General features: G+C 42.1%; 1 protein-coding gene across 1 annotated transcript in view; it reads right to left on the bottom strand.

Annotated features, from left to right (window-relative positions):
* Nucleotides 1-22614, bottom strand: part of CMYA5 (cardiomyopathy associated 5) — a 112929-nt gene extending 90315 nt beyond the window's left edge. Inside the window, exons 1-3 of the mRNA XM_077462604.1 lie at nucleotides 22360-22614; nucleotides 16047-16642; nucleotides 5704-7556 (exon numbers count right to left, since the gene is read on the bottom strand). Coding sequence (XP_077318730.1) covers nucleotides 5704-7556; nucleotides 16047-16642; nucleotides 22360-22478 — 2568 coding nt within the window. The 5' untranslated portion in view covers nucleotides 22479-22614. The remainder of the gene's footprint in view (nucleotides 1-5703; nucleotides 7557-16046; nucleotides 16643-22359) is intronic.
* Nucleotides 22615-23341: the final 727 nt, after the last annotated feature.

The raw sequence follows: 23341 nt of genomic DNA, 5'->3' as shown, positions 1-23341 counted from the left end.
TCCCCTCCTGAGCCATACCAGGCCGCGTGCCCTCAACATGGGGGGGTTCTTTGGGGAAGGGGGGCCCTGCGCCCCCCACCCCGAAGCACCTTGTCCCCATGTTGACGAGGACAAGGGCCTCCGACAATCCTGACCATTGGTTGTCGGGGTCTGCGGGCGGGGGGCTTATCAGAATCCGGTAGCCCCCTTTAATAAGGGGATGCACAGATTCCGGCCCCCTAACCTATGTGAATGAGTGTGGGGTACACCGTTTTTTTAAATACTTTATTAGACAGCTCCGGGGGTCTTCTCTTCTTTCGTCTTCAGGGGTCTTCTCGCCGGACTCCTCTGCTATTGTCTGCTAGCTCTTTTACTAGCGGAGGAGCCGGCTTTCTCCTTCATCACTGCCGCCGCCCAGGGGTCTTCTTCCGACTTTCGGGCTTTATTCCCGCTCTTCGGTTCTTCTTGCCGGGCCTCCGCTTTCTTCTTCCAGCTATTTTACTAGCATTGGCCCTGTCTTCTGTCTTCTGTCACTGTCGCCATCTCTGTTGCCGCCTTCTGCTTCTTCTTCCTTCTTCTGATGTTGACACGACGCTCTCTTCAGTCTTAATGGCAGGGACGTGTTGTGCAGCGACTTATATAAGGACAAGGGGCAGGGTAACCGTGTGATGTCACATGGTGACCCCGCCACTTGATGTCACAGTCCCGGGGTATGCTGGGGCTGTAGCATCATAAGGGGCGGGGTCACCGTGTGACATCACCGGTGACCCCGGCCCTTGCTCCTATATAAGTCACCGCACAACGCGTCCCTGCCATTAAGGTGGAAGAGAGCATTGTGTCAACATCGGAAGAAGGAAGAAGAAGAAGCAGAAGGCGGCGGCGGCGACGGCAACAGTGACAGAAGACAGAAGACCGTACCAACGCTAGTAAAAGAGCTGGAAGAAGAAAGCGGAAGCCTGGCAAGAAGAACCGAAGAGCGGGACAAGACCCCCGAAGTTGGAAGAAGATCCCCGGACGGCGGCGGCAACGAAGGAGAAAGCTGGGCTCCTCCGCTAGTAAAAGAGTTAGCAGAAGATAGCGGAGGTGTCCAGTGAGAAGACCCCCGAAGACGGAAGAAGAGAAGACTCCCGGAGCTGTCTAATAAAGTATTTAAAAAACCTGTGTTGTGTTTTTTTTATGTACACTTTTTTTTCCCCAGGTGAATGGGTAGGGGTACAACGTACCCCATACGCATTCCCATAGGGTAGGGGGCATAATCTGGGGGCCCCCTTATTAAAGGGGCCTCCCGGATTCCGATAAGCCCCCCGCCCGCAGACCCCAACAACCAACGGACAGGGTTGTCGGGAAGAGGCCCTTGTCCTCATCAACATGGGGACAAGGTTCTTTGGGGTAGGGGGGCCGCAGTGCCCCCCTTCTCCAAAGCACCCCCCCATGTTGAGGGCACAAGGCCTGGTATGGCTCAGGAGGGGGGGGCGCTCGCTCGTCCCCACCCCCTTTCCTGACTGGCTGGGCTGCGTGCTCGGATAAGGGTCTGCTCTGGACTTTGAGGGGAACCCCATGCCGTTTTTTCGGCGTAGGGCTTCCCCTTTAAATCCATACCAGGTGACGGGGCTCGCAAGGTGTCGATCTCGCCGATGGAGGCGGCGACATTGACTTCCTTCTCTAGTCCCGTTTACCTGGAGCCACGTTCAAAATGAATGGACTTTACTCCGTGGTGGGCAAGTCCATTCATTTCAAAAGTCTGACGGACTAGCACACAGACGGGCGGATTGTCTGCTGGACTCTGCTCTGCCGGACCAAGTGCGCCGGATAATACGATCGTGTGTAGGCGACATTAGGAACAGCAAGCAGGGACAGAAAACTTCAGCGCATAAAGATAAGCAAGATCTCACATCCACAAGTAGTATGGTGCCTGGGTTGGTATGGAGCAGGGGTCTCCAAACTATGGCCCTCCAGTTGTTCAGAAACTACAATTCCCATCATGCCTAGTTATGTCTGTGAATGTTAGAGTTTTACAATGCCTCATGGGATGTGTAGTTCCACAACAGCTGGAGGGCTGAAGTTTGGAGATCCCTGTGGAGGATTCCTATGGAAACGCCTGAAAGTTTTAGAAAAGCCAGAAAGTGGCCAGACTGAATTCATTGACTAAAATTGAAAAATGTATTTTTTAGTGGGCTTAAAGGAAAGGAGCATGCAATACGCTAAAAGAATTATGGCCTAGCAATTGTATTGGTTGACAACACTAGGCAAACACAGTGTGCTTAAGCTGATAAAACACCAACATTTCTAATTGTAGTTCGAATTGTGTCTTTATTGAACACACCTATTAAACATTCAGGCTGGGTTCACAGATATGCAAATTGAATGCGGGTTTCTCCGCATCCAATTCGCATCACAGGAGAGTGTGACCGATTCTTAATGGAGTTGGCTCACGCAGCTCAGGGGTGGCCGTGGTCCACATTTAAAAAGGGTCCTGTGAGTCTTTGGTCCTGATTCAGGGGCAAATTTAGGCAAAACTTTAGACCTGATTTTCACCTGAATCAGTGAACAGGGACAAACCGGACCCCATGCTGTGACCCGCGGTCGCAGCATACTGTATGTGAACCCAGCCTCACAGTGATGGAGGAAAAAGTAAGTGAACCTATAGACAAAGCTAATTGGGGTCAGTAGTTTGCACACCTGGAGTCCAATTAATGAAATTCGTTTGGAGGTGTGATTTAGAGCTACTTTGATTTATAAAAGACACTCAAAAATTTTATGACTGCTGTTCATAAGAAGCATCAGCTGATGTGAACCATGCCTCGCAAAAAAGAGCTCTCTGAAGACATATGATTAAGAGTAGTTGATCTGTATAAGCTGGAAAGGGATACAAAGCCATCTCAAAGTGTTTAGGCATCCATGAGTCTACAGTTAGACAAATTGTCTATAAATGGAGTCAGTTTAGTACTGTGGCTACTTTTCCTAGAAGTGGGGGCCCGGCCAAGATGACTCCCAAGCCACAAAGCAGAATCCTCAATGAGGTAAAGAAGAACCCACATGTAACAGCTAAAGGCTTGAAGATATTTTTGGAACTGGTAAACAGCCCTGTTTATGAGACTACCATACTTATGTCTTTGACAAGCAGAGTGTTCAAGGCAGGACACAATGAAGGAAGCTGCTGTTCTCCAAAAAAAAAAAATATTGCTGTACACCTGAAGTTTGCCAAAGAGAGCCTTGGTGAACTGCAACGTTACTGGGAAAAGTTGAACTTTAAGGGTCCTTTCACAGGGGGCGGATCAGTGCTGATCTGCCCCGTGGATATCCGCTTGCCCAGCGGCGATCGCCGGAGCGATCTCCGCTGAGCGGGAAGATGACAGGTCTGTCTCTGCACACTGCGCAGGAACGGACCTGCCACAGCGCCGCTCTCCCTATGGGAGATCGGGTGACGACAGACCACAGTGTCCGTCATCACCCGATCTGATCCAATGATGGATGGAAAAATAGCTTTTTCCTCCGTCACACTTTTTCGGATCTGAGCGGGTCGCATGTCACCGCTGACATCCGACGCTCCATAGACCTCTATGGAGCATCCGTTCAGGTCCGCCTGAAAAACTGACAGGCGGACCTGAACGGATCGTCCGTGTGAAAGGGGCCTTAAGGAAAATTAATCAGCACTATTTATGGTGCAAAAAGGGCACAGTTTAACAACATCAAAACATCAGTCAAGTATGGTAGAAGGAACATTAAAAAGTTTACCAAAATATCCTACAGAATAATGTCAGGGTGGCTGTCCACCAGTTGAAGCTTAGTATAAGTTGGATGTTGCAGCAGGACAATGACCCTAAGCACTGAAGTAAATTCCCCCACAGACTGGCTTCATAAAAAGAAAATGCGCCTTTTGCGGCCCAGACAGAGGCCATACCTTAACCCCATAGAGATGATGTGTTATGACTTTAAGACAACCGTTCACACCAGACATCCTACAATTGTGTCTGAGCTGATGCAGTTTTGTAAAGAAGAATGGTCGAAAAATTCCACCTGAATGTTGTGTAGATCTAATCCAGAGCTACTGAAAGTGCTTACTTGAAGTCATCGCTACCAAATGAAGTTTGATCAGTATTAACCCTAAGGGTTCACTTACATTTACCTCCAGCACTGTGAATAATTAATAGGTGTGTTTAATAAAGACACTTGAAATTTGAATTGTTTGTGTGTTATCGGATTAAGCACATAGTTTGTCTATTGTTGTAACTTAGATGAGGATCAGATCACAATGTATGGGAAATTACTGCAGAAAACCAGTTTACATACTTTTTCTTGCCAGTGTAGGTAATTTTCAACAAATATTTAAATTCATATTTCTGATTTTGTGCATTCTTTTTCTGGTTGAGTTGAGTAGCTCAAAAAGTACCGCATGCAGAGGATGCCAGGCAACTAGCATTTTAGGAGGAGGTTAGTAAAGGCAGAGTAAATATTTATCTCTACACAGATTTTATTTATTATTGTTTATTAGTAAGTGAGGAAGCTTAAAAAACAAAGTGTACAAATTAGTCATCGGCTACGGCATCTGGCAGAGTAGTAGCGAAAAGTTAAACCATGTTAGTCAATCAGTAAAAGCAAAAAGTTTGATAGTCAACCACTCCCAGCCCGAAAGAATTTGCCCCCTTAAAGACCAAGCCATTTTTTGGGATATGGCACTGCGTCGCTTTAACTGACAATTGCGTGGTCTTGCGCCGCTGTACCCAAACAAAATTTATGTCCTTTTTACCCACAAACAGAGCTTTCTTTTGGTGGTATTTGATCCCCTCTGCAGTTTTTATTTTTTGCGCTATAAACAAAAAAGACCGTCGATTTTGAAAGAAAATTTTTTTTTTTCACTTTCTGCTATAATACATATCCAAAACAAATATATATAAAAAAAATATATTTATCAGTTAGGACAATATATATTCTTCTACATAGTTTTGGTAAAAAAAAAATCGCAATAGGCGTATATTTATTGGTTTGCGCAAAGGTTATCGCGTCTGCAAACTACGGGATAGATTTAGGGACTTTATTTTTTTATTGTTTTTACTGGTAATGGTGGCGATCTTCGATTTTTAGCGGGACTGCGACATTGCAGTGGACAAATCTGACCCCAAATGACACTTTTTGGGGAACTGACATTATTACATTGATCAGTGTTATAAAAATGCACTGATCAATGGATAAATGACACTGACGGGGAAGGGGTTAACACTAGGGGGTGATCAAGGGGTTAAGTGTGCTCCCTGGGTGTGTTCTAACTGTAGGGGGGATGGGCTTACTGGGACATGACAGAGATCACTGTCCCCAATCACTGGGAACAGAAGATCTCTGACATGTCATTAGGCAGAACAGGGAATCTCCTTGTTTACATAGGAAGTTCCCCGCCCTGCCTCTGTACACACTGATTGTGGGTTGCCAGTGAACATTGAGTTTGTGGGACCTGCAGGCATGCCCCCGTGGCATGCCCCTGCGGCACGCATCCGCGGCACATGGGGGGGCAAGCGTGTGCTCGCTATACTCATTGTACAGACCGACGTACAGGTAGGTCGGTTTGAGCAGGAGAGCCACAGTAAATGTATGTGAGCTGGTCGGCAAGTGGTTAAGTGACACCCTTTTTTATTGTATAACTCAAACAGACTTATTCAGATTCTCAGACAGTTAATCTTGCAAACTTTCATACCATTATGTGCATTTGTTTTTTTAAAGGTAAAGACTTACCGTCATTGAATTCACAGCATTTTCCAAAGTTGTAACCTCATGGTTTTTGTGATCGCCAAAAACGTTATCAATAGCCACTATAGGAATCTCACAAGTGTTACAGAAAGTGTCAATCTGAGCCTTTTTATCTTCTTCTAGAGAAGTTTCAGATACCTCCTTAGATACATCATCTTGTGGCATCTCCTGGTCAATAACCACAAAGCCAGAATTGTCCTGTTCTTGTGTGGCCTCTTGTACAGAATCCAGAAATAAGTCACTCCCACATTCTAAAGATTCTTGGTCTTCAAATGTGATTTCCTTCAAAGAAACGTCATCCTCTTCAAGGTCATCTGGAGAAATGATGACATAGTCCAGGGTCTCATCAACTTCTTCCTCATCTGCAATACATTTCTGTTTTGTAATGTTAGGTTTTGGTGCTTCTATTTTTATAGTGTCAACCTTTTCCCTGTTATTAACACTTTCCTGCAACAAATTTATAGAATCTATTTCACGTTGTAGTGAAATAGGAAGCTCCCTGGTTGACGTTTCCCTTGTAGGTATTTTTGAAAAAGCAGATGGTGTGTCTTCTTTATCTTTCCTAGTTTCAGATTCCAGATTTTCTTTGGGCAAAACTTCATAGCTTAAATATTGTTCCTCTTCACTGCCCTCATCGCTGTAAAACTCTTCTTCGTCAGATTGCTCAGCACCGGCTGGGAGCTCATCTTTCAGATTAAATTTTTCAAAATAGATTCCAGTGCCATCATCATCTGAAATTCTGCTATGAAATGATTCTAGAGAAGTGGTACTTTCTGCATCCGAGCGGTCATGCTCTTGTTTTGTTTTAGATCCTCTTGCTTCTTCATAAAGATCCGTGTAAAGAAAAGACAAAGCAGGAGGCTCCTCTAAAAGCTCTGGGTTTATTGGGTAAGAAGTGGGGAAAAGGAACGATTTGGTCAGTACGCCTTCATCTGGATTAAATAAGGTCGCTCCATTTGTTTTCTTTACCTCCTTATCTTGATTACATTTATCTTCATCTAGGTTTGATGGTGGACCAGCTCCATGGTGTGACAGGTTATCAAAGGACACACCATAGAAAGATTCATCCAGATTATGCAGAATATAGTAGTCCTCTTCGGGGGATGCTTTTCTTTCAACAGAAAGACCATTTTCTATTCTTGTATCATGGTCTATGTCAGGCTCTTGGCTTAATTTTTGTAATTCGGTATCAATAGGTATTTTGGTATCAATCAAAGTAAACTTTTCAAAATAATCGATGTCATGAGCAGATTTATCGGGAGGTGTGATTGTCACATTTTCTTCTTCTACTGTTTTGCTATCTCTCTGATCGAACTCATCAGATGTGGTAACCGATTGTGTATCATCTTCATCTAAAAGCTGTTTTCGCATAAGCATGGGGTTTTCTTCAAGGTATTCCAATCTGTCTTGCATCTCCTCGCTTGCATCTTGGTCAACTGTTGATATAAGATCTGGAGCCAGGATGTTTAAAATCTCTGAGCCATCTGAAACAATACTGAACACATTTGATTGTGTGCTAGGTGCCTCATGTACTTGGGACAGCCCATCTTTTGGTGGATTACATAGTCTAGCTATGTTTTCTAAAACATTGCTTACATCTTCAAGAACATATGCTGGATATTTTTCAATGTCATGCTGATTTGATACTATTTCAGCTTTTTTTTCAACTAAAGGATTACGTCCTTTATATTTTTTGGCATTTAGAACATTGGCATTTGTAACTTGTGGTTGTTTCACTGTCTTTGTGGTTTTCTTCTCTTGCAAATCCTTTACTGGACAAGATGCAGAAGTTGCACTGTCATGCTTTAACGCAGGGTCCTTTTCTATATTTTCAGGCTCTAAAAAGATAAGAATAAATAATATATGTGATATTTTCACAGAGTTGTTGTATAGGCTATACTGAACATACTATGTAAATTCCTTAATTGACCCATGGAGTTAATATTGCTGACACTACCACTGACACCAATGAAAGGGGGATTATTATTGGTAAAACTGACACCAATGCTGAGGGATATTATTGCCGATATTGACACCAATGAAGGGGGTATAGTATAAGGTTTATTATTGCTGCCTCTTACCAAATTCCTTTGCAAGGCCAGGTCTGTGGCAACATGTTGCTTCATTACAGGCTGGTGTGAAAGGTGGGTACAGAGGTAATACACATGTAAGTGAATGGGTACCTGAGGATGACGCTTACTGAAAGGGGATTATTTCTGTTATATGCATGTCTTTTTATAACCTGATCTTTTTGAATTAGAAACTGTAAAATAAAAAAAAATTGTAGCTTAAGATGTGGCCCTCCACTTGACTTGTATTTGTATTTAAGTTGGACAACACTGGCCTTTTTATAATAAAGAACATGTAGTGATCTGCTTATCTGCATTGCATATTTACAATGTGTATGGTGCTATGTTTGAAGTTTATGCAGTTATGGGTTGTTACGCAGTTCTGCATTACTTTTCTTAGATCAGAACCATTCCTATATGTTTCACTTACAGAACTCAGAGCTAATATAAAGGGGATTACTAGGAAACGCAGGGTGAGTGTCAGGCATTTGTATTCCTCATGGAAATAAGTTCATGGTGCTCTGTATGTTTTTAGAAACATAAAATGCACAAAAGCAAGGTAACTTGTGCTCATCAGGGAGATCAACTGACCTTTAGGGCAGTCAATGCATAGAAAACTGTAGTAAAATACTGCATGATAAATGGTCTGCACTGTCTGTCTACACAAACCGAATACAAAACAAACCTATTTTTTTTTTTTAATCCAAGAGTTTTTATTAGTATGGAAATGGCCAAAAAGTAACAACGTTAATGCTATAGACCCCTCTTTTCAATGGAGAATTGAAGCTATACACATTTGTACCATAAGTATGCAAGATGTTTAGCTTTGACTCAGAATTTTGGTTTTAGAAGTCATTGGAAATAAAAGTGCTGTTCCACAGAGTTTTGAGCCTCTACTAGTAAAAACAGTCTCTCCACTGGTTCATAAAAACAAATCTTTGTCATTTCAGGTAAACAACATCTCTTGTATCCATTTTGTTTTTTATCAGCCTCCGTTCACACCAGATGCGGTGCAAATTCACACCAAATGATTGCGGAGTGTATGTGAAGTTAACAACATCCCGCAATCAGTTTGCAAAAGGCAGTGCGATTTTGCAGAAACGGATTGGTGGGGTGTAAACACCCCTCCGATCCGAGGGTCCAGTACAAGTTTGGTGCAAATGCAATGCAAATTGAGTCATACAAATCTATGGGGTTTATTTACGAAAGGCAAATCCACTTTGCACTGCAAGTGCACTTGGAAGTGCAGTCGCTCTAAATCTAAGGGGTAGATATGAAATGAGTGGAGGCTCTGCTGATTTTATCATCCAATGATGTGCAAGCTAAAATGCTGTTTTTTATTTTCATTGCATGTCCCCCTCGGATCTACAGTGAATGCACTTCCAAGTGCACTTGAAGTGCAAAGTGGATTTTCCTTTAGTAAATAACCCCCTATGGCTCAAATCACACCCCAGAGACACCACATGTAATTCGTACAGAAATGTGCTGCTATTCCTGTGCGAATTACCCGCACTGCATCAGTGTAAACCCATGTGGTACTGGTATAAACTCTGATAATATACTGTAACAACATCCGCTGTGCTCTCTGATTGCTAAACAAGTCCCTCATCGATCCTTTATGAATGCTACAGTTCAGCTATTGCAGCACTCCTCCCATTTGCTAATCAGTAGACCTATCATTAAAGTCACACACTATATATATATATATATATATACATATATATATATATATATATATATATATATATATATATATATATATTGTTTTTAAATGCAAAATAATGCACTTAAGCTGTCCATACATGGGGGAGTTGAATTAAAAAAAACTGAACAGATTCCCCTATCCACACATACGAAGTGGATGGAATCCTCCCCGTTGTGTCATTGCATTCTGACAGTAAGATTCCTCCTCTATCAGAATGAATAAGCCTGTTCATGAGCAATCGATCAGCAGATCAACTGGTCACAAACAGGACCAGCCATGCAACAAAATTCAGCTGGTCCCTGCGGAGGGGGTACAGTGCTGATCAGAACTACAGTAGTGTGTGTGTTCTTATTTCAAATATTTTTAAAATGTGAAAATAGTGCAACCATACAGCAGGGAAAGTGCATATAATTCTGGAGTGCCATCATCAGAGGAATCACCAGCAAAAGGAAGTAGGTCCTGATTCCCTTATAGAGATCTTTAGTTTGACTTCATTTAGAATACTGTGACCCATTCTGGAGACCTCACTAACAAAAAGATATATTTATAAGACAATACAAGTCCAGAGACAGGTATAAAAAATGGTGAAAGGTCTGGAGGATAAAACAAATAAGGAGAGCCTACAAGCACTTAAAGCAGGCTTTCACTCACCAGATGCGCTAGGCATCATCAGGGCTGTCTTTAAGGCAGGGCAAAATCGGCAGCTGCGCCCTGTCATACTTGCAAACTATCCCAGTTTAAATTCCCTTGTCCTTTGAAGTTTTAGTCCGGTGCTGTCCCCCGATATCTCAGTGTGAAGTGCTGCTACTAATTCTGCCCAGTTCTGCCTTGTTGTGTACATATGACTCACCTGCAGACCCTGTGTTTACATGTAAATAACCGGCATGCATATGTAAATATCGGTGGCATTCATAAGTAAATAGCTGCAGCCGCTGTATTGATATGTAAATAAAGGCGGAAGTCATATGTAGGACATGCAATCCTGTAGTGAGGAGATGATGTGCTGTAACCCCTTGCAACATATCAGTGAGCAGTAATACTGTACAGTAATCTCTAGCAACCAATTAACAAGCAGAAATAATTAGTTGGAACCTCTAGCAACTAATCAGTGAGCCGTAATGTGTGCTGTAACCTCTAGCAACCAGTCAGTAATCATTAATGATATGCTGTAACTGCTGGCAACCAATCACAATTGCTGCCTGATCTGCTACAGTAAACTGTTTTTAAGTCTAGTCGCTATTTATTGTATGTCTCAGAGCAAGTGGAGAGTGAAATTGCATGGGGGGGGGGGGGGGCAAGAACATTTTTGCCCAGGGTCCAATCAATATTAAAGACAGCCCTGGGCATCATTGCACTCCACCTCCCACCACCAAAAACTTCAAAAAACTTTTTGTTTGCTGTCTTTTTTTTGTAGTCCAGTCTGTCCCCTGGTTACAAAGACAACACTGGATTTTCTGGGCAGGTGAATATGCGAATTATTCATAACAACAGCAAAAAAAGGTAAGAGGGAAAAAACATATGGGGGTGAAGTTCCCCATTAACAGGTAAAGCCTCAAGAAAAGCAGACTTGACTGAAACCTTTTTAATACATTAAACTGATTGTAAAATCTTATTTATTTATTTATTTTTAATAACAAGCATGTTATACTCACCTGCACTGCGCAATGGAATTGCATAGAGTGGCCCCAAACCTCCTTGCCTGAGCTGTGATGATGTCATTCCCGCGAATGTGCGTGGGTGCCGCCGGTCACGAGTCCTGAAGAAACTGCACAAGTGGACTGTTTCTTCAATGCGCATGCACCAGTGGCATCAGCGGCAGCATATATAGTAAATATCTCCCAAACAATGCAAGTTTACGAGATATTTACAGTACTTACAGGTAAGCCTTACTATAGGCTTACCTGTAGGTACAATTAAAGAGGGAGACTTTACTTCATCTTTAAGAGGTCAGAATTTTCTTACTATTCTATGTTAATAAACATAGAGCAAATGCAAACCCATACGTCCCAACTTTCATAAACGATAAAGAGGGACACCTAGCACACAATATGTAGGCAAAACCACACAAGTGCTTTTCTGACCTCTAGTTTCCTTTATATGGGCTTTTTTAAATAACAGATGTAGTAATATGGAGATTGGATAAAAAATTCAGAGCAGTATAACACTTTTGCTTTGTAAAATAGTACTTTTTCTATAGAGATGTACACATCAGACTAAATAGAGGGACAAATGAGGCCAGGGACAGGGGAGTTTGGTCTCAAAAGAGAGGCAGTCCCTCCAAATGAGGGATATTTGGGAGCTACGCAAACCACATTAAAGAAATATAGAGGAGTCACATTAGGAAAAGACCAAGTGGCCCATCCCAATCTCACTTTAAATTTAAATTCACTTACTCTTAACTGACTCATGCAAACACATTACAAAGCAACAAAGTAGAGGTCTCACCGACCTTGGGCATTACCATCAATCAGTTTTTTTAAGAAGAAATAGTAACAGTTGGATACTCAGAAATGCATGTCATGCACAAGCATATCTAGAAATTCAGGTGAGAGCGCCTCCAACTCACAATAGGGAAGACCAAATAACGTCTCGAAATAGCTAAGATGTTGTTACTATTTTTTCTTAATAAAATGGATTTATGGTAATGCACCGTCGGTGCGCCCTCTCCTTTGTTGTTTTGTTGTTTTCTTAAGGATTCCTACAGTCCCGAGAGGGCAGAAAGGCGGTTGTGCACCATATCTATAGCATCTAGCCAAGAGAAGAGTCCTTCTTTCTTCTTCTTTCTAAGCACCACACCTGAACACAGGAGCATTTTATTTCTGTTATGCAAACATGTGCATGTAAAAGAATACTATTCTAGAATAAAAAGTACCTCTTTTTTGCCATGTATAAAAAAGCTGCATCCTGATATGCTTTATTTTACTCAAAACCTAGGTAAAATTATATATGGTGTTTGGCTACAAGGAGCATTGTGGAAATTTCACCATAGCCAGACAAACTTTGCCTGTTACATTTTCAGCTCGATAAGAGCCCATAGATGGATTGAAATTTAGCCTGTTAAACAGGGACAAAACCCCAGAGGACGGCTGTTTAGTTGAAACGCGTTGGGTGGACCCAATTACAGACATCGCTACTTTCTGACTATGTTATTACGATTGAACCAAATGTGAGTGTAATTTTATTATTATTTTTTAATAAATTGGATGTTAAAACGATATCACGCTATGCTAGTTTTCTACTTCCATGGTCTTTGATACCTGAGCCCCCTATTTTCGTGGGATGAGCACTATAGGAGGATCACTACAGATGATTTCATGACCTGAAGACTTGCGGGAGATTACATACTAGATGTATGATTATCTGGTTTGCTAACCTACAGGCCCATATGACTCGAGAGGCGTAAGCCTTCCTCTGAGTCCACGTCATTTGGTAAGCCTCCTCTCCCCTTCTTTATCACGGTGGTGGTGGTATTATTCTACATATCAGAAGTTGAATTTCACCTTTTTTCACGTCACCTCAAGTTTGGAATTGTGATTGATATTACACATTTCAAGGACTGTTAGACGTTCACTTGATGGACTGTATATGTTAAATTAATTTTATTTACCTGAACCTTTTGTGTGCATGAGGTTCATGCACTCTTCCACCTGGGAGTAAGATCTCTTTATATACAACGGAATTTACACATATTTTCTTTTTTTGAAGTGTATGTAATTTTCTTTGCTTGAATTAGTGTCTTACTGGTTCATGTGGTTTGTTGCCACCTAAGCGCCACACTTTTTTGTTTTAAACACGTGCATGTAAAAGAATACTATTCTAGAATAAAAAGTACCTCTTTTTTGCTTTATTTTACTCAAAACCTAGGTAAAATGATATATGGTGTTTGGCTACAAGGAGCATTGTGGAAATTTCACCATAGCCAGACAAACTTTGCCTGTTACATTTTCAGTTCGATAAGAGCCCATAGATGGATTGAAATTTAGCCTGTTAATCAGGGACAAGCCGAATTTTGATTCATGAATGGGCACTGTGGTTGCACAGAAGTTGATCTACCAATCAACTTCTGTACAACTGCCCTGCTTGAAATTTTTCTCTCGATCAGGCTGCAGGATATAGCCTGCAGCACTGATCTGTGTATTCTGACATCGGCAAAGTCTCCCTGCTGTCAGAATACAATGACACAGCAGGGAGGATTCCCCATCCACCTCAAATTTGTGGATGGGAGAATTGAGTCAGGTTTTTTCGTGCAACCTACTGGTTGAACAAAAAAAAAAACGGACTACATATGTAGTAAAAATATAGTTCCCCAAGTACATGTAGAATTACAGTTTATACATACAAATATTTTTTTAAGCATTTTTTTAAGCACTAAACAACACTGATATGTTTAAAGAGGTACTAAAGCCAAAACCATGTTGCATTTTCCACACATTCCTATGAAAAACCCACAAGGGCAATGTTTCTTAAACTGTGGGTCAGGACCTAAATTGGGTCACGGACAAGTTTAGGGTGGGTCGCCACTTGAGTAGCAGATCAAGGAGAGGCAAAGCACACTGGGTTAGATTTACCAAAACGGAAGCATTCAGAATCTGGTTCAGCTTTGCATGGTAGCCAATCAGCTTCAAACTCCAGCTTGTTCAATAAGGCTACTTTCACACTGAGGCAGTTTTCAGGCATTTTAACGCTAGAAATAGCGCTTATAAAGCCCCTGTAAACTGCCTCTCATGCCTCCTCAGTGTGAAAGCCTGAGTGCTTTCACACTGGGGTGGTGTGCTTGCAGGATGGGAAAAAAAGTCCTGCAAGCAGCATCTTTGGGGCAGTGTGGGAGCACTGTATACAGCGCTCCCACACCGCCCCTGCCTATTGGAATGAATGAGCAGCATTTCTGAAGCGCCTAAAATGCGCCGCTAAAGCGAAGGTAAAGCACCGCTAAAACTAGTGACGCTTTACCGCTAAGGGATCCGCCGCCCCAGTGTGAAAGTACCCTTAAGCTTTGACACTAAAACATGGAAGCATATTGGTTTCTATGCAGTGTTGCACCAGTTTTTGACCCTCTGGTTTTTAGTAAATAACACCCCACTGACTATGAATGACAGCACAGGCAGCATAGAGCACATGGGCGGTGGGAGGCAGGAAGCATTTACCTAGACAATATTGTGAGATGAATAGGTGAGGAGATCCAAAACTAATTAAAAATGTCTATTGCTAAAATAAAGTACAATTAATATTTTATCACTCCTGGCTTTACTACAAGCTTGCAGAAATAGATCCAGATGTGCCACATTTTACCTCTCTTCCTAATCCTCCCCCCCCCCCTGAAGCTGCAAAGGCAGCCATACAAGGGTATACAGATACTGCAGCTGCAATGTTTTTCATCATGGCACAAGACCAAATGAACCCCTGTCGCATTTGACAGGCAGTACTAGCCAACCAATGTCACTACCCCTGCACTAGGAGATTGGTGGTGCCAGAGCCCCTGCACTAGGAGATTGGTGGTGCCCAAACCCTTGCACTAGGAGATTGGTGATGCCAAAACCCCTGCACTAGGAGATTGGTGGTGCCAGAACCCCTGCACTAGGAGATTGATGGTGTCCAAACCCCTGCACTAGGAGATTGGTGGTGCCAGAACCCCTGCACTAGGAGATTGATGGTGTCCAAACCCCTGCACTAGGAGATTGGTGGTGCCAGAGCCCCTGTACTAGGAGATTGGTGGTGCCAGAACCCCTGCACTAGGAGATTGGTGGTGCCAGAACCCCTGCACTAGGAGATTGGTGGTGCCAGATCTCAGGAGTGCTATCTCCCTATAATGGTCACAGAAAACAGTGATTGGTCTGGCAGGGGTTACAACTCTGCTCTACAGCACCCAAAACTAAGGAAAAAGTTTTGGGTAGAGTTCCACTGTAAGTCTATCATCTTATGTAATTTGCAACAAACTATTCAATACACCAATGTAACCTTCAGGAAAAAACAAAAATATGTTTGCAGCTTACAGTTAAATAAGATAAATCAAATATGCATGACATTATTTACACACACTGGCAATGTTGATCTAGACTGCAATTCTCTTTTAATTCCAAATTCCTCTTACACTCAGCAGTCCACCCACCCAGAAAATACAAAGGAAGTACATTTTACAGTATTTGTGTCTTTGGATAAAGATATTAGACACTTTTGATGACAATTACAAATGGATTATTTTGTAAAGTTGTATCATAAGTGTTCCCTGTCTGAACTGATAAAATATTAAGTGACCTATCGGGTATTAGACATCTGAGATATTCAGACTAGACTGCCTTGTTAGCTTGCCATCTCAGATAAATATGATGATAAATTAGATATAGCCATGTCTGGCACCTAATTACATGCCTGTGATAACAGACTCTGAACTGTCCAATCCTCGTAGTGATTAACAGAAACTGACAAGATGGCGGATTACTGTTTTGACAGGCAATTTTGTACAATATTTAAAGGACACCCAGTGTTCACCCCACTTATTCTGTTAAATTGATCTAAACGAGCAGCACTTGGAAAATTAGGACAATGACCTTTCCTACCTGCATTAGTGCATTTTGCTTGCTCTTCTTGATTGTCTGGTGGGATAGCGGTGGCTTCAGCTTTATCTGGTTTCATCGTCTCCTCTTGTGTTGTGTTCTCTGTGCTCACATCCAGATTTGGCACTTTAGAATGCTGCACTGTATGTTCTTCAGGACACTTTGCAGAGCTGTCAGTAGTGCTGACTTCTTCTGTGTGAGTAGACAGGTGACGTTTAGCTTTCTCTAGGGCTTGCTTGAAAGATTCACCCACACTGTCAGCAGATGGTTTGGGATTATCCCCACTTTTCTTATGATGTGATGATAGCCTTGAAAACTTTCCAGAGGATGAAGGCCTAACTTTTTTCCTGCGCAACTTGCCTTCATCCATGATGAAGATGACTTTACCAGGTAGCGTTCCAGCGGATGAACTCTCCATGCTGTAGACATCAGAGGTGGTGCTGGCTTCTGATGCCCATGGAGTGGAGCATCGGCTTGATGTGGTCTCCCAATGGATTCCGCTGTCTTCACATTGCACTGTCACCATAGAGAAGTCTGGATTGGACATGAGACATTGGAGTTTAGGTTTCACATCTTCATCTTCTAGTGCATCTTTAAAACTGAAGTAAAAAGAAAAAAAAGCAGTTTAGTGAAAAAAAAAGAAAAAAATCACAGATACAGGGAGCATTTATAAGATACCAAAGAACCTAAATCAGTACACTTTTAACTAGGTACCTAAAATGATTTAATTTGTGCTTATATTGTAGATATTTTCTCATAAATAGTTTTGGTTTTGGATCTGACTGAGGAAAATAGGTTAATTTGCAAAAATTTTGAAAAGTGTCAAACCTTAATACTATTCATTCCTGTAAACCTTCCCAATAGATCTGGACCCTAATGCCACGTCCACACGACCGGACTTTTCGACGGACTTAGTCCAGCGCACAATCCGACGGACTTTGCAGCTGAGGTCCACCGGACTTTCAAACGAACGGACTTGGCCACACACGATCACTCCAAAAGTCCGATGGATTCGAACGTGATGATGTAGAATAAGGAAGTTTATAGCCAGTAGCCAATAGCTGCCCTAGCTTCGGTTTTAGTCCATCGGACTAGCACACAGATGACCGGATTTTTCGACCGGACTCGAGTCCGTCGGCAAGATTTGAAGCGAGTTTTATTTCTAGGTCCGCCGGAGTTTTGGGAAGAAAAAGTCCGCTGGAGCCCACACACGATCAAATTCAGTCCACCGGACAAAGTCTGTCGATGAGCCAGTCGTGTCTACGCGGCATAAGTGTTATTTTCATAGAATACTTTTATCATTTGTTTTATTTATTTTTATTCTGTTTGCTGTTGCGATAGATAGATAGATAGATAGATAGATAGATAGATAGATAGATAGATAGATAGATAGATAGATAGATAGATAGAATCACAAAAGTCAAACACAATCTCCTTTTTAGGAGTATTTTTTTTTTGGCAAATCAATTCTCCAAAGTGTCTCTACTCTTTGACATATGCCTGATTGTTAAGCAGATAATAATACCTCACCCGTCCCCCCCCCCACCTGAACCCTCACACCTAACCTGTCCCTTGAAATGAACCCATAACTCTTAAACTGAACCTGTCTAGGGCCTTTAAAGCTTTAAGTAGTGACAGGGGAGAGAAGGAAAATAAGCGTTGGTGGTGGCTGCCATTAAAGAGAAACTGTTGCTTTTACTAATATAAAGCAAAAACTGTTTTTTTGTAACCTCCCCTCTAAGCAGGGCTGTCTTTAAGGCAGGGCTAAAGGGGAAGCTGCCCTGGGCCCCATCATTGTTGTGGGCCCAAAGCACCTGCCTCATACTTGCCAACTATACCAGTTTAAATTCCCTTGAAGTTTTAGTCCTGTGCTTTGTCCCGATATCTCAGTGTGAAGTTCTGTTACTAATGCTGCCCAGCTCTGTCCTATTGTCATGTACAGATGACTCACCTGCAGACCCTGTGTTTACATGTAAAAACACTGCATTGATATGTAAATAGTGGCTTCATTAATATGTAAATAGCCACAGACCAGCTGCATTGATATGTAAATAGAGGTGCATTCATATGTATATCATTGCTCTCTGAGGTCATATCCACTATCACTTTTGCTGAATGCAGCACACTGTGGAGGTAAACGGGCATGCTTGAAAGTCCTGCCTACAACTGTGCTCATTAAAGTGGATGTAAACTGGATTCTTGTAATTTGAGCTGGGCAGATATATCTGCAGTGTTTTCTTATCTCTCTTCAAAACACTATGTCCTGTGACTGTCTCCTGCTCTGGTCTTCTGTTATCAGCCTAATAACTTCTGACAAATTCTTTGTCACATTTGATAAATACATTTACATTTTTGGTGGTAACATGACAAAATGTGTAAAATTTCAAGGGGTGTGAATACTTTTTCAAGGCACTGTATTCAACAAACAGAACTAAAAGTCTCTACCTATGTGCTTTTCCACATCAGCTGTCTTGGCTGTATGCCCAGGCTTTACTGCAGTGCTGAACAGGAAGAGAAAACTCCTAACACGATCTGAACTTTCTAAAGAATATATAAAGCTGAAGACAGCAGATATACATGTAAAACTTATGTAGGGAGATTTGGTTCATCCCTGTGAATCATCTGAGGCTGTTCACTTCACTGGTATATGTGAGGGCTTACATCCACTCTAAGCCTAACATGGTGCCACAGCACCGTGAATTTTGCTGCATGTGAACACGCACATCTCAGCAGATGTGTGAGGGTGTCATTAACAATTAATGTCACTGCTGTGTATCTGCTAAAGGCAGCATGTTTCTGTGGTGTCAGGAAAGCGAGTTTGCATGCGTTCTCGACACACACAAATGTGAACGCAGGCTAAATGTCTAACTTACATTGGTGGTCAGTGTAAATCTTCTCATTACATTGGGGCTTAATGTACAATCCTTTTTTTCACACTAGTGGCCCGTGTGAAGGTCCCCCTTACATTGGTGGTCAGTGTAAATACCTCCTTACAGTGGTGCTTAGTGTGAATACTCCTATTACATTAGTGGTCAGTGTAAATCCCCATTACATTAGTGGTCAGCGTAGAAACTCTTTATATTGGTAATCAGTAAAAAATAATCCAAACTTTTATTTGTGGTCAAATCCTGCCTTGCCCATGTAGAAGCCCCCCAAGTGGTGGTGAGTATAAATCCTCCCTTACATTGGTGGGCAGTGTAGAAATCTCCCTTTAATGGCTGTGGATGTAAAATCTCCCATTACATTGGTCATTAGTGTACATTTCCCTTTACATTGGTGGTAAGTGCAGAATTTCCCTTAAGCTGGTGGTCAGTGTAAATCCCCTCTAACATTGGTGGTCGGTGTACAAGTGTCACCTTACATTGGTGGTCAGTACAAAGCTCCTCGACAATGGGTGTCAGTGTAAATTCCCCCTTACAAAGAGGTCATTGTATATTCCCCTTACACTGGTGGTTGGTGTAAATGTTCCTATTACATTAGTTTAGAAATTTCCCTTTATATTGGTGGGTGGCACAAAATCCCCCCTCACACTGGTGGTCAGTGTAAATCCCCCTTCACATTGGTGATAATTGTAAATTCCCCATTACATTGGTGGCCAGTGTAGAATCCCCCAATATATACTTGCCAAAGATTCCCAGCTTTGCTCTACATAATTCAGAATTTGCAGATTGCTCCAAAAACTCCCGAGATGCATGAAGTTGGGTATCCCAGGAAACTTAGGGCATGGGGAAGAAACAATTCTTGCCTTGGCGAGAAAGATGGAAGCACTGGCTATGTTCCATGGAAAAGGGTATTTAAAAAAATTGGTATCTATAATGTTATGAAAAGAGAAGGGGAAATATTCTTCAAAGATGGAAAGAGGAAAGAAGGTCCACTTTATTCCCCTATAAGGAAGGAAGGAAGGAAAAATCCTGGATGGCCACACCGATGAAGGCATCTTTATTGAAAGATTAAAATGCAAAGACAGTCATATCTGAAGCATAGAGAACAGCATAGAGAACAGGGAAGAACAACTGACGCGTTTCACATCATAAACAGATGCTTAGTCATAGCTGAATGAAAAAAAATCTGATCTTATGTATTAATGAATAATAAACTTATGAATAAATAATAAAAAATAAAAAAATATATATATATGTAGCCGTAAGCTTCCCCACATGGTACAATCGAAGGTTAATAAAAAATAAATAAAAAATCAGAACTAATAAAGAAAAATGTATAATAGATAATAATACAAATGTAGATACAGATGTAAAAGTCACAAAACGACTATATAGAAAATCGAAATAATCATCATAAGGACTTGCAAAAGATTTGATATCAATCGTTATACAAAAAGGTCAAAAAGACAAAAAAAAGCATATACACTAAATGCCATCACAGATATAAAACATTTCCATGTATAAAATTAATATTGACTGTTGTAGTATAATTATTGTATTGCATGAGAAAGGAGAAGTGTAGCAATATAAATATGATTTTAGATTTAGAGCAAACCAAGCAAAGCTATAAATAACAAAGTGAAAGCATAATGCGGCTACAAAGCTTGAAAATACAAGGCAATAGTCTTACTAAATGGACTATAAGTAACATGTGGAGTCTCACTCCTCATGCTGCAAAATAAAAACAAAAGTCTGCAGTGAAATAACCGCAGACAAAGCGTGGAGTGAAGTTAAAAAGCTACTCCCCTATAACCCTACCTGAACCTCCAAACCTTTAACCCCGCTACTGAATTATCCTAATTTATAATATAGTCCCTACCAGGGCTTTTTTTCTCAGAGAATAGGTGCAGGAACTCCCCCTTTTGGGAGTTACCCATTGTCTTTGCCCCTACCTACCTCTGAGCACCAGTCCTTGGTTCCACCCCCTACCCACCTCTCAGCACTGCCCCTTTTAGAGAATACAGAACCAAGCAATATTTATGGTAAGTCATTTGTATGGAATTTGTTATTGATAACAAGAAAAGCAGAAAAATAGACCCCCACAGCCAACAACAATAGACCCACCAGTAACAATAGATCTCCCCCCCCAGCAACAATGGACCACCTACAACAAAATACCACAAAGCAACAATAGACCCTCTAGCAGCCAGCTATAATAGACTGCTCCCTCAACAGTAGATGCCTCCCAGCGACAACTGACCTCCCCCCAGCAACAATATATCCCCCACCAGCAACAATAGACCTACCCGGCAGCAATCAACCCTTCTGCAGACTAGATCCCCTCCAGCAACAATAGATCCATCAGCAGCCAGCATCAATAGACACTGTAGCACAACCCAGCACTCCTTGCCATTACTTACATTCAGTGGTGGAGGTTCCGGAACTGCATTCCCCCATGTTCCCGCTGGAAAAAAGCCCTGGTCCCTACCATTAATTTAACTTCTGCAACAGCATACTTACATTATGAAAGCTGACAGTTTTGTACTTCATTCTTACTTTGCACAGCGCTGTACTAGATGCGGATGCTACATAAATCCCTGATAACAATATATATAAAGTGGACCAGAATCAAAGTCAACCAGAACTAAAGCCTCACACACACTATCAGATTTTCTGCTGATTTTTATCTTCAGATTTACCAAAACCATGTAGAGCAAGGGCCTGTCTGATTGCATAGAAATTGAAACTTCTATGGTTTGACCTCCTATATTATGGTTTTGGTAAATCTGAAGGAAAAAATCAGCAGACAATCTGATAGTGTGTATGGGGCTTACGTTTTTAGACATTTCCACACAATGCCAAATGCAACCTGCATTTTGATTGTAAGCTCACTTAGATGTTGGAACCATTCCATGTATGTCATGGGCTGTTTATAAGATGTGAGAGATGACGGAGAGACATTTATAGACAGACAGAAAAATAGACAATGCATATATAGATTGATGGCTGTTCCGCTTAATGAAAACTGATAAAAAATGAAGCTTTTTAAGTGAATACACAAAGGTCAGACGTGTAACATGGGCACGCCGCTAGCTGGATAAGTGCTGATTTAGGTCACACCACCAGAAAAGTGGACAGTAGGTATTTCACAATGACACAACATGCTGGCAGCACTGGATCGTTAGGAGACCAGCAGCTTCCAGAAAGCCAGGGGAGGGGCAGAGGCACACAACCCAGCTGTCATTGCAAGGCCTCTTTAAATAGAATAAACCTTTTCAAAGGCAGAGCAGACTTTGAAATAATAGCCATATACACTGGAAGGAAACGTAGACTGTAGTATGTTCAGGGGATTTTCAAGTTTCAGCTTTGGCAGGTCCCCCGCCTCCGCAATCACCCTGTAACAGGTGGAATGCCCCCCACTTCCCAAGACATACCTCTGTGCCAGCTCCTCTACTTCTTCAGTGTTGAGGAAAGCCTCAGGAGAAGTGTCATCCTCTAAGTAGATGGAGACCTCTGAAGCTCTGTCACACCCAGGAGGACACAGACTTTCCATTCTTCTCAGTATTTGACTTTTTATGGGGTGTTGTGGTGTTCCCCTAGATCAGTCCTCCACTGAGCTCCCTGGAGAAACTGGTGTCATTGCAGCAGCGGGTGCAGCCAGTGGCTTCTATTCCACTGACTAAGGGGAGTCTTAAAATAGCCCGATAGAGAAAACAGCCTCAAACACACATGCTTTCTTTCAGCACCCAGAACTGGTTGGCCTGCCTCTCGTACATCCTTGTGCTGGGTCCTAGGGCCAGATTTGTTTGAGTCACTGCTCAACTTTGGCGTTTTCCAACTTTGTTATGATGTCATCATCTGATGACAGCGCCTTGAGGCAATTCAGTTTGCATTGTGCGCTATACAAGTATTTCATTCATTCATCTACCCCTACATATAATTAACAGAGGTGATCAGATGCACCTGTCAATAAATTCTGAATGATCTCAGAAGCAACCAAATACTGTAGCTGCTGACTTTTAATAAATTTGTATTGAACAGTCCAATGATCCAGTGCTGTCCTCACCCAGGCCAGTCTTTGACAGGTCTTCGGGTCCCTGGCATTGCCATCTTGGATGTGGGAAGCTGGCTGTGACTTCCTGGTGCTACACAGCTGGTTTCCCACTGTGCATGCAAAAGTAGCGCTGTGCTTTCTCAATGGACCTGCAGCCTCCTGGGGCCTGTGACATGTCCCAGGAGGTTGTGGGCGAGAGGAGGGGGGACCGAACTACTAGACATTTCAAGCAGAAGTGGAGCAGGTACATGGCAGAAATAGGTATCAGCTTCAAGAAAAAAAAATTCCAATAATGGCAGAGAGGGGGAGGAGGGGGACAAGTAGACCTTCCCTTAGGTGAGGTTCCCCTTTAAACTGATGTC

This window comes from Lithobates pipiens, unplaced genomic scaffold (genome assembly GCF_037356315.1).
Source record: "Lithobates pipiens isolate NorthernLeopardFrog02 unplaced genomic scaffold, aLitPip1_a1.2 Scaffold_3, whole genome shotgun sequence".
NCBI lineage: Eukaryota > Metazoa > Chordata > Amphibia > Anura > Ranidae > Lithobates > Lithobates pipiens.
The sequence above is the reverse complement of the archived record's forward strand: the minus strand, read 5'-3'. Positions and strand labels throughout refer to the sequence as shown.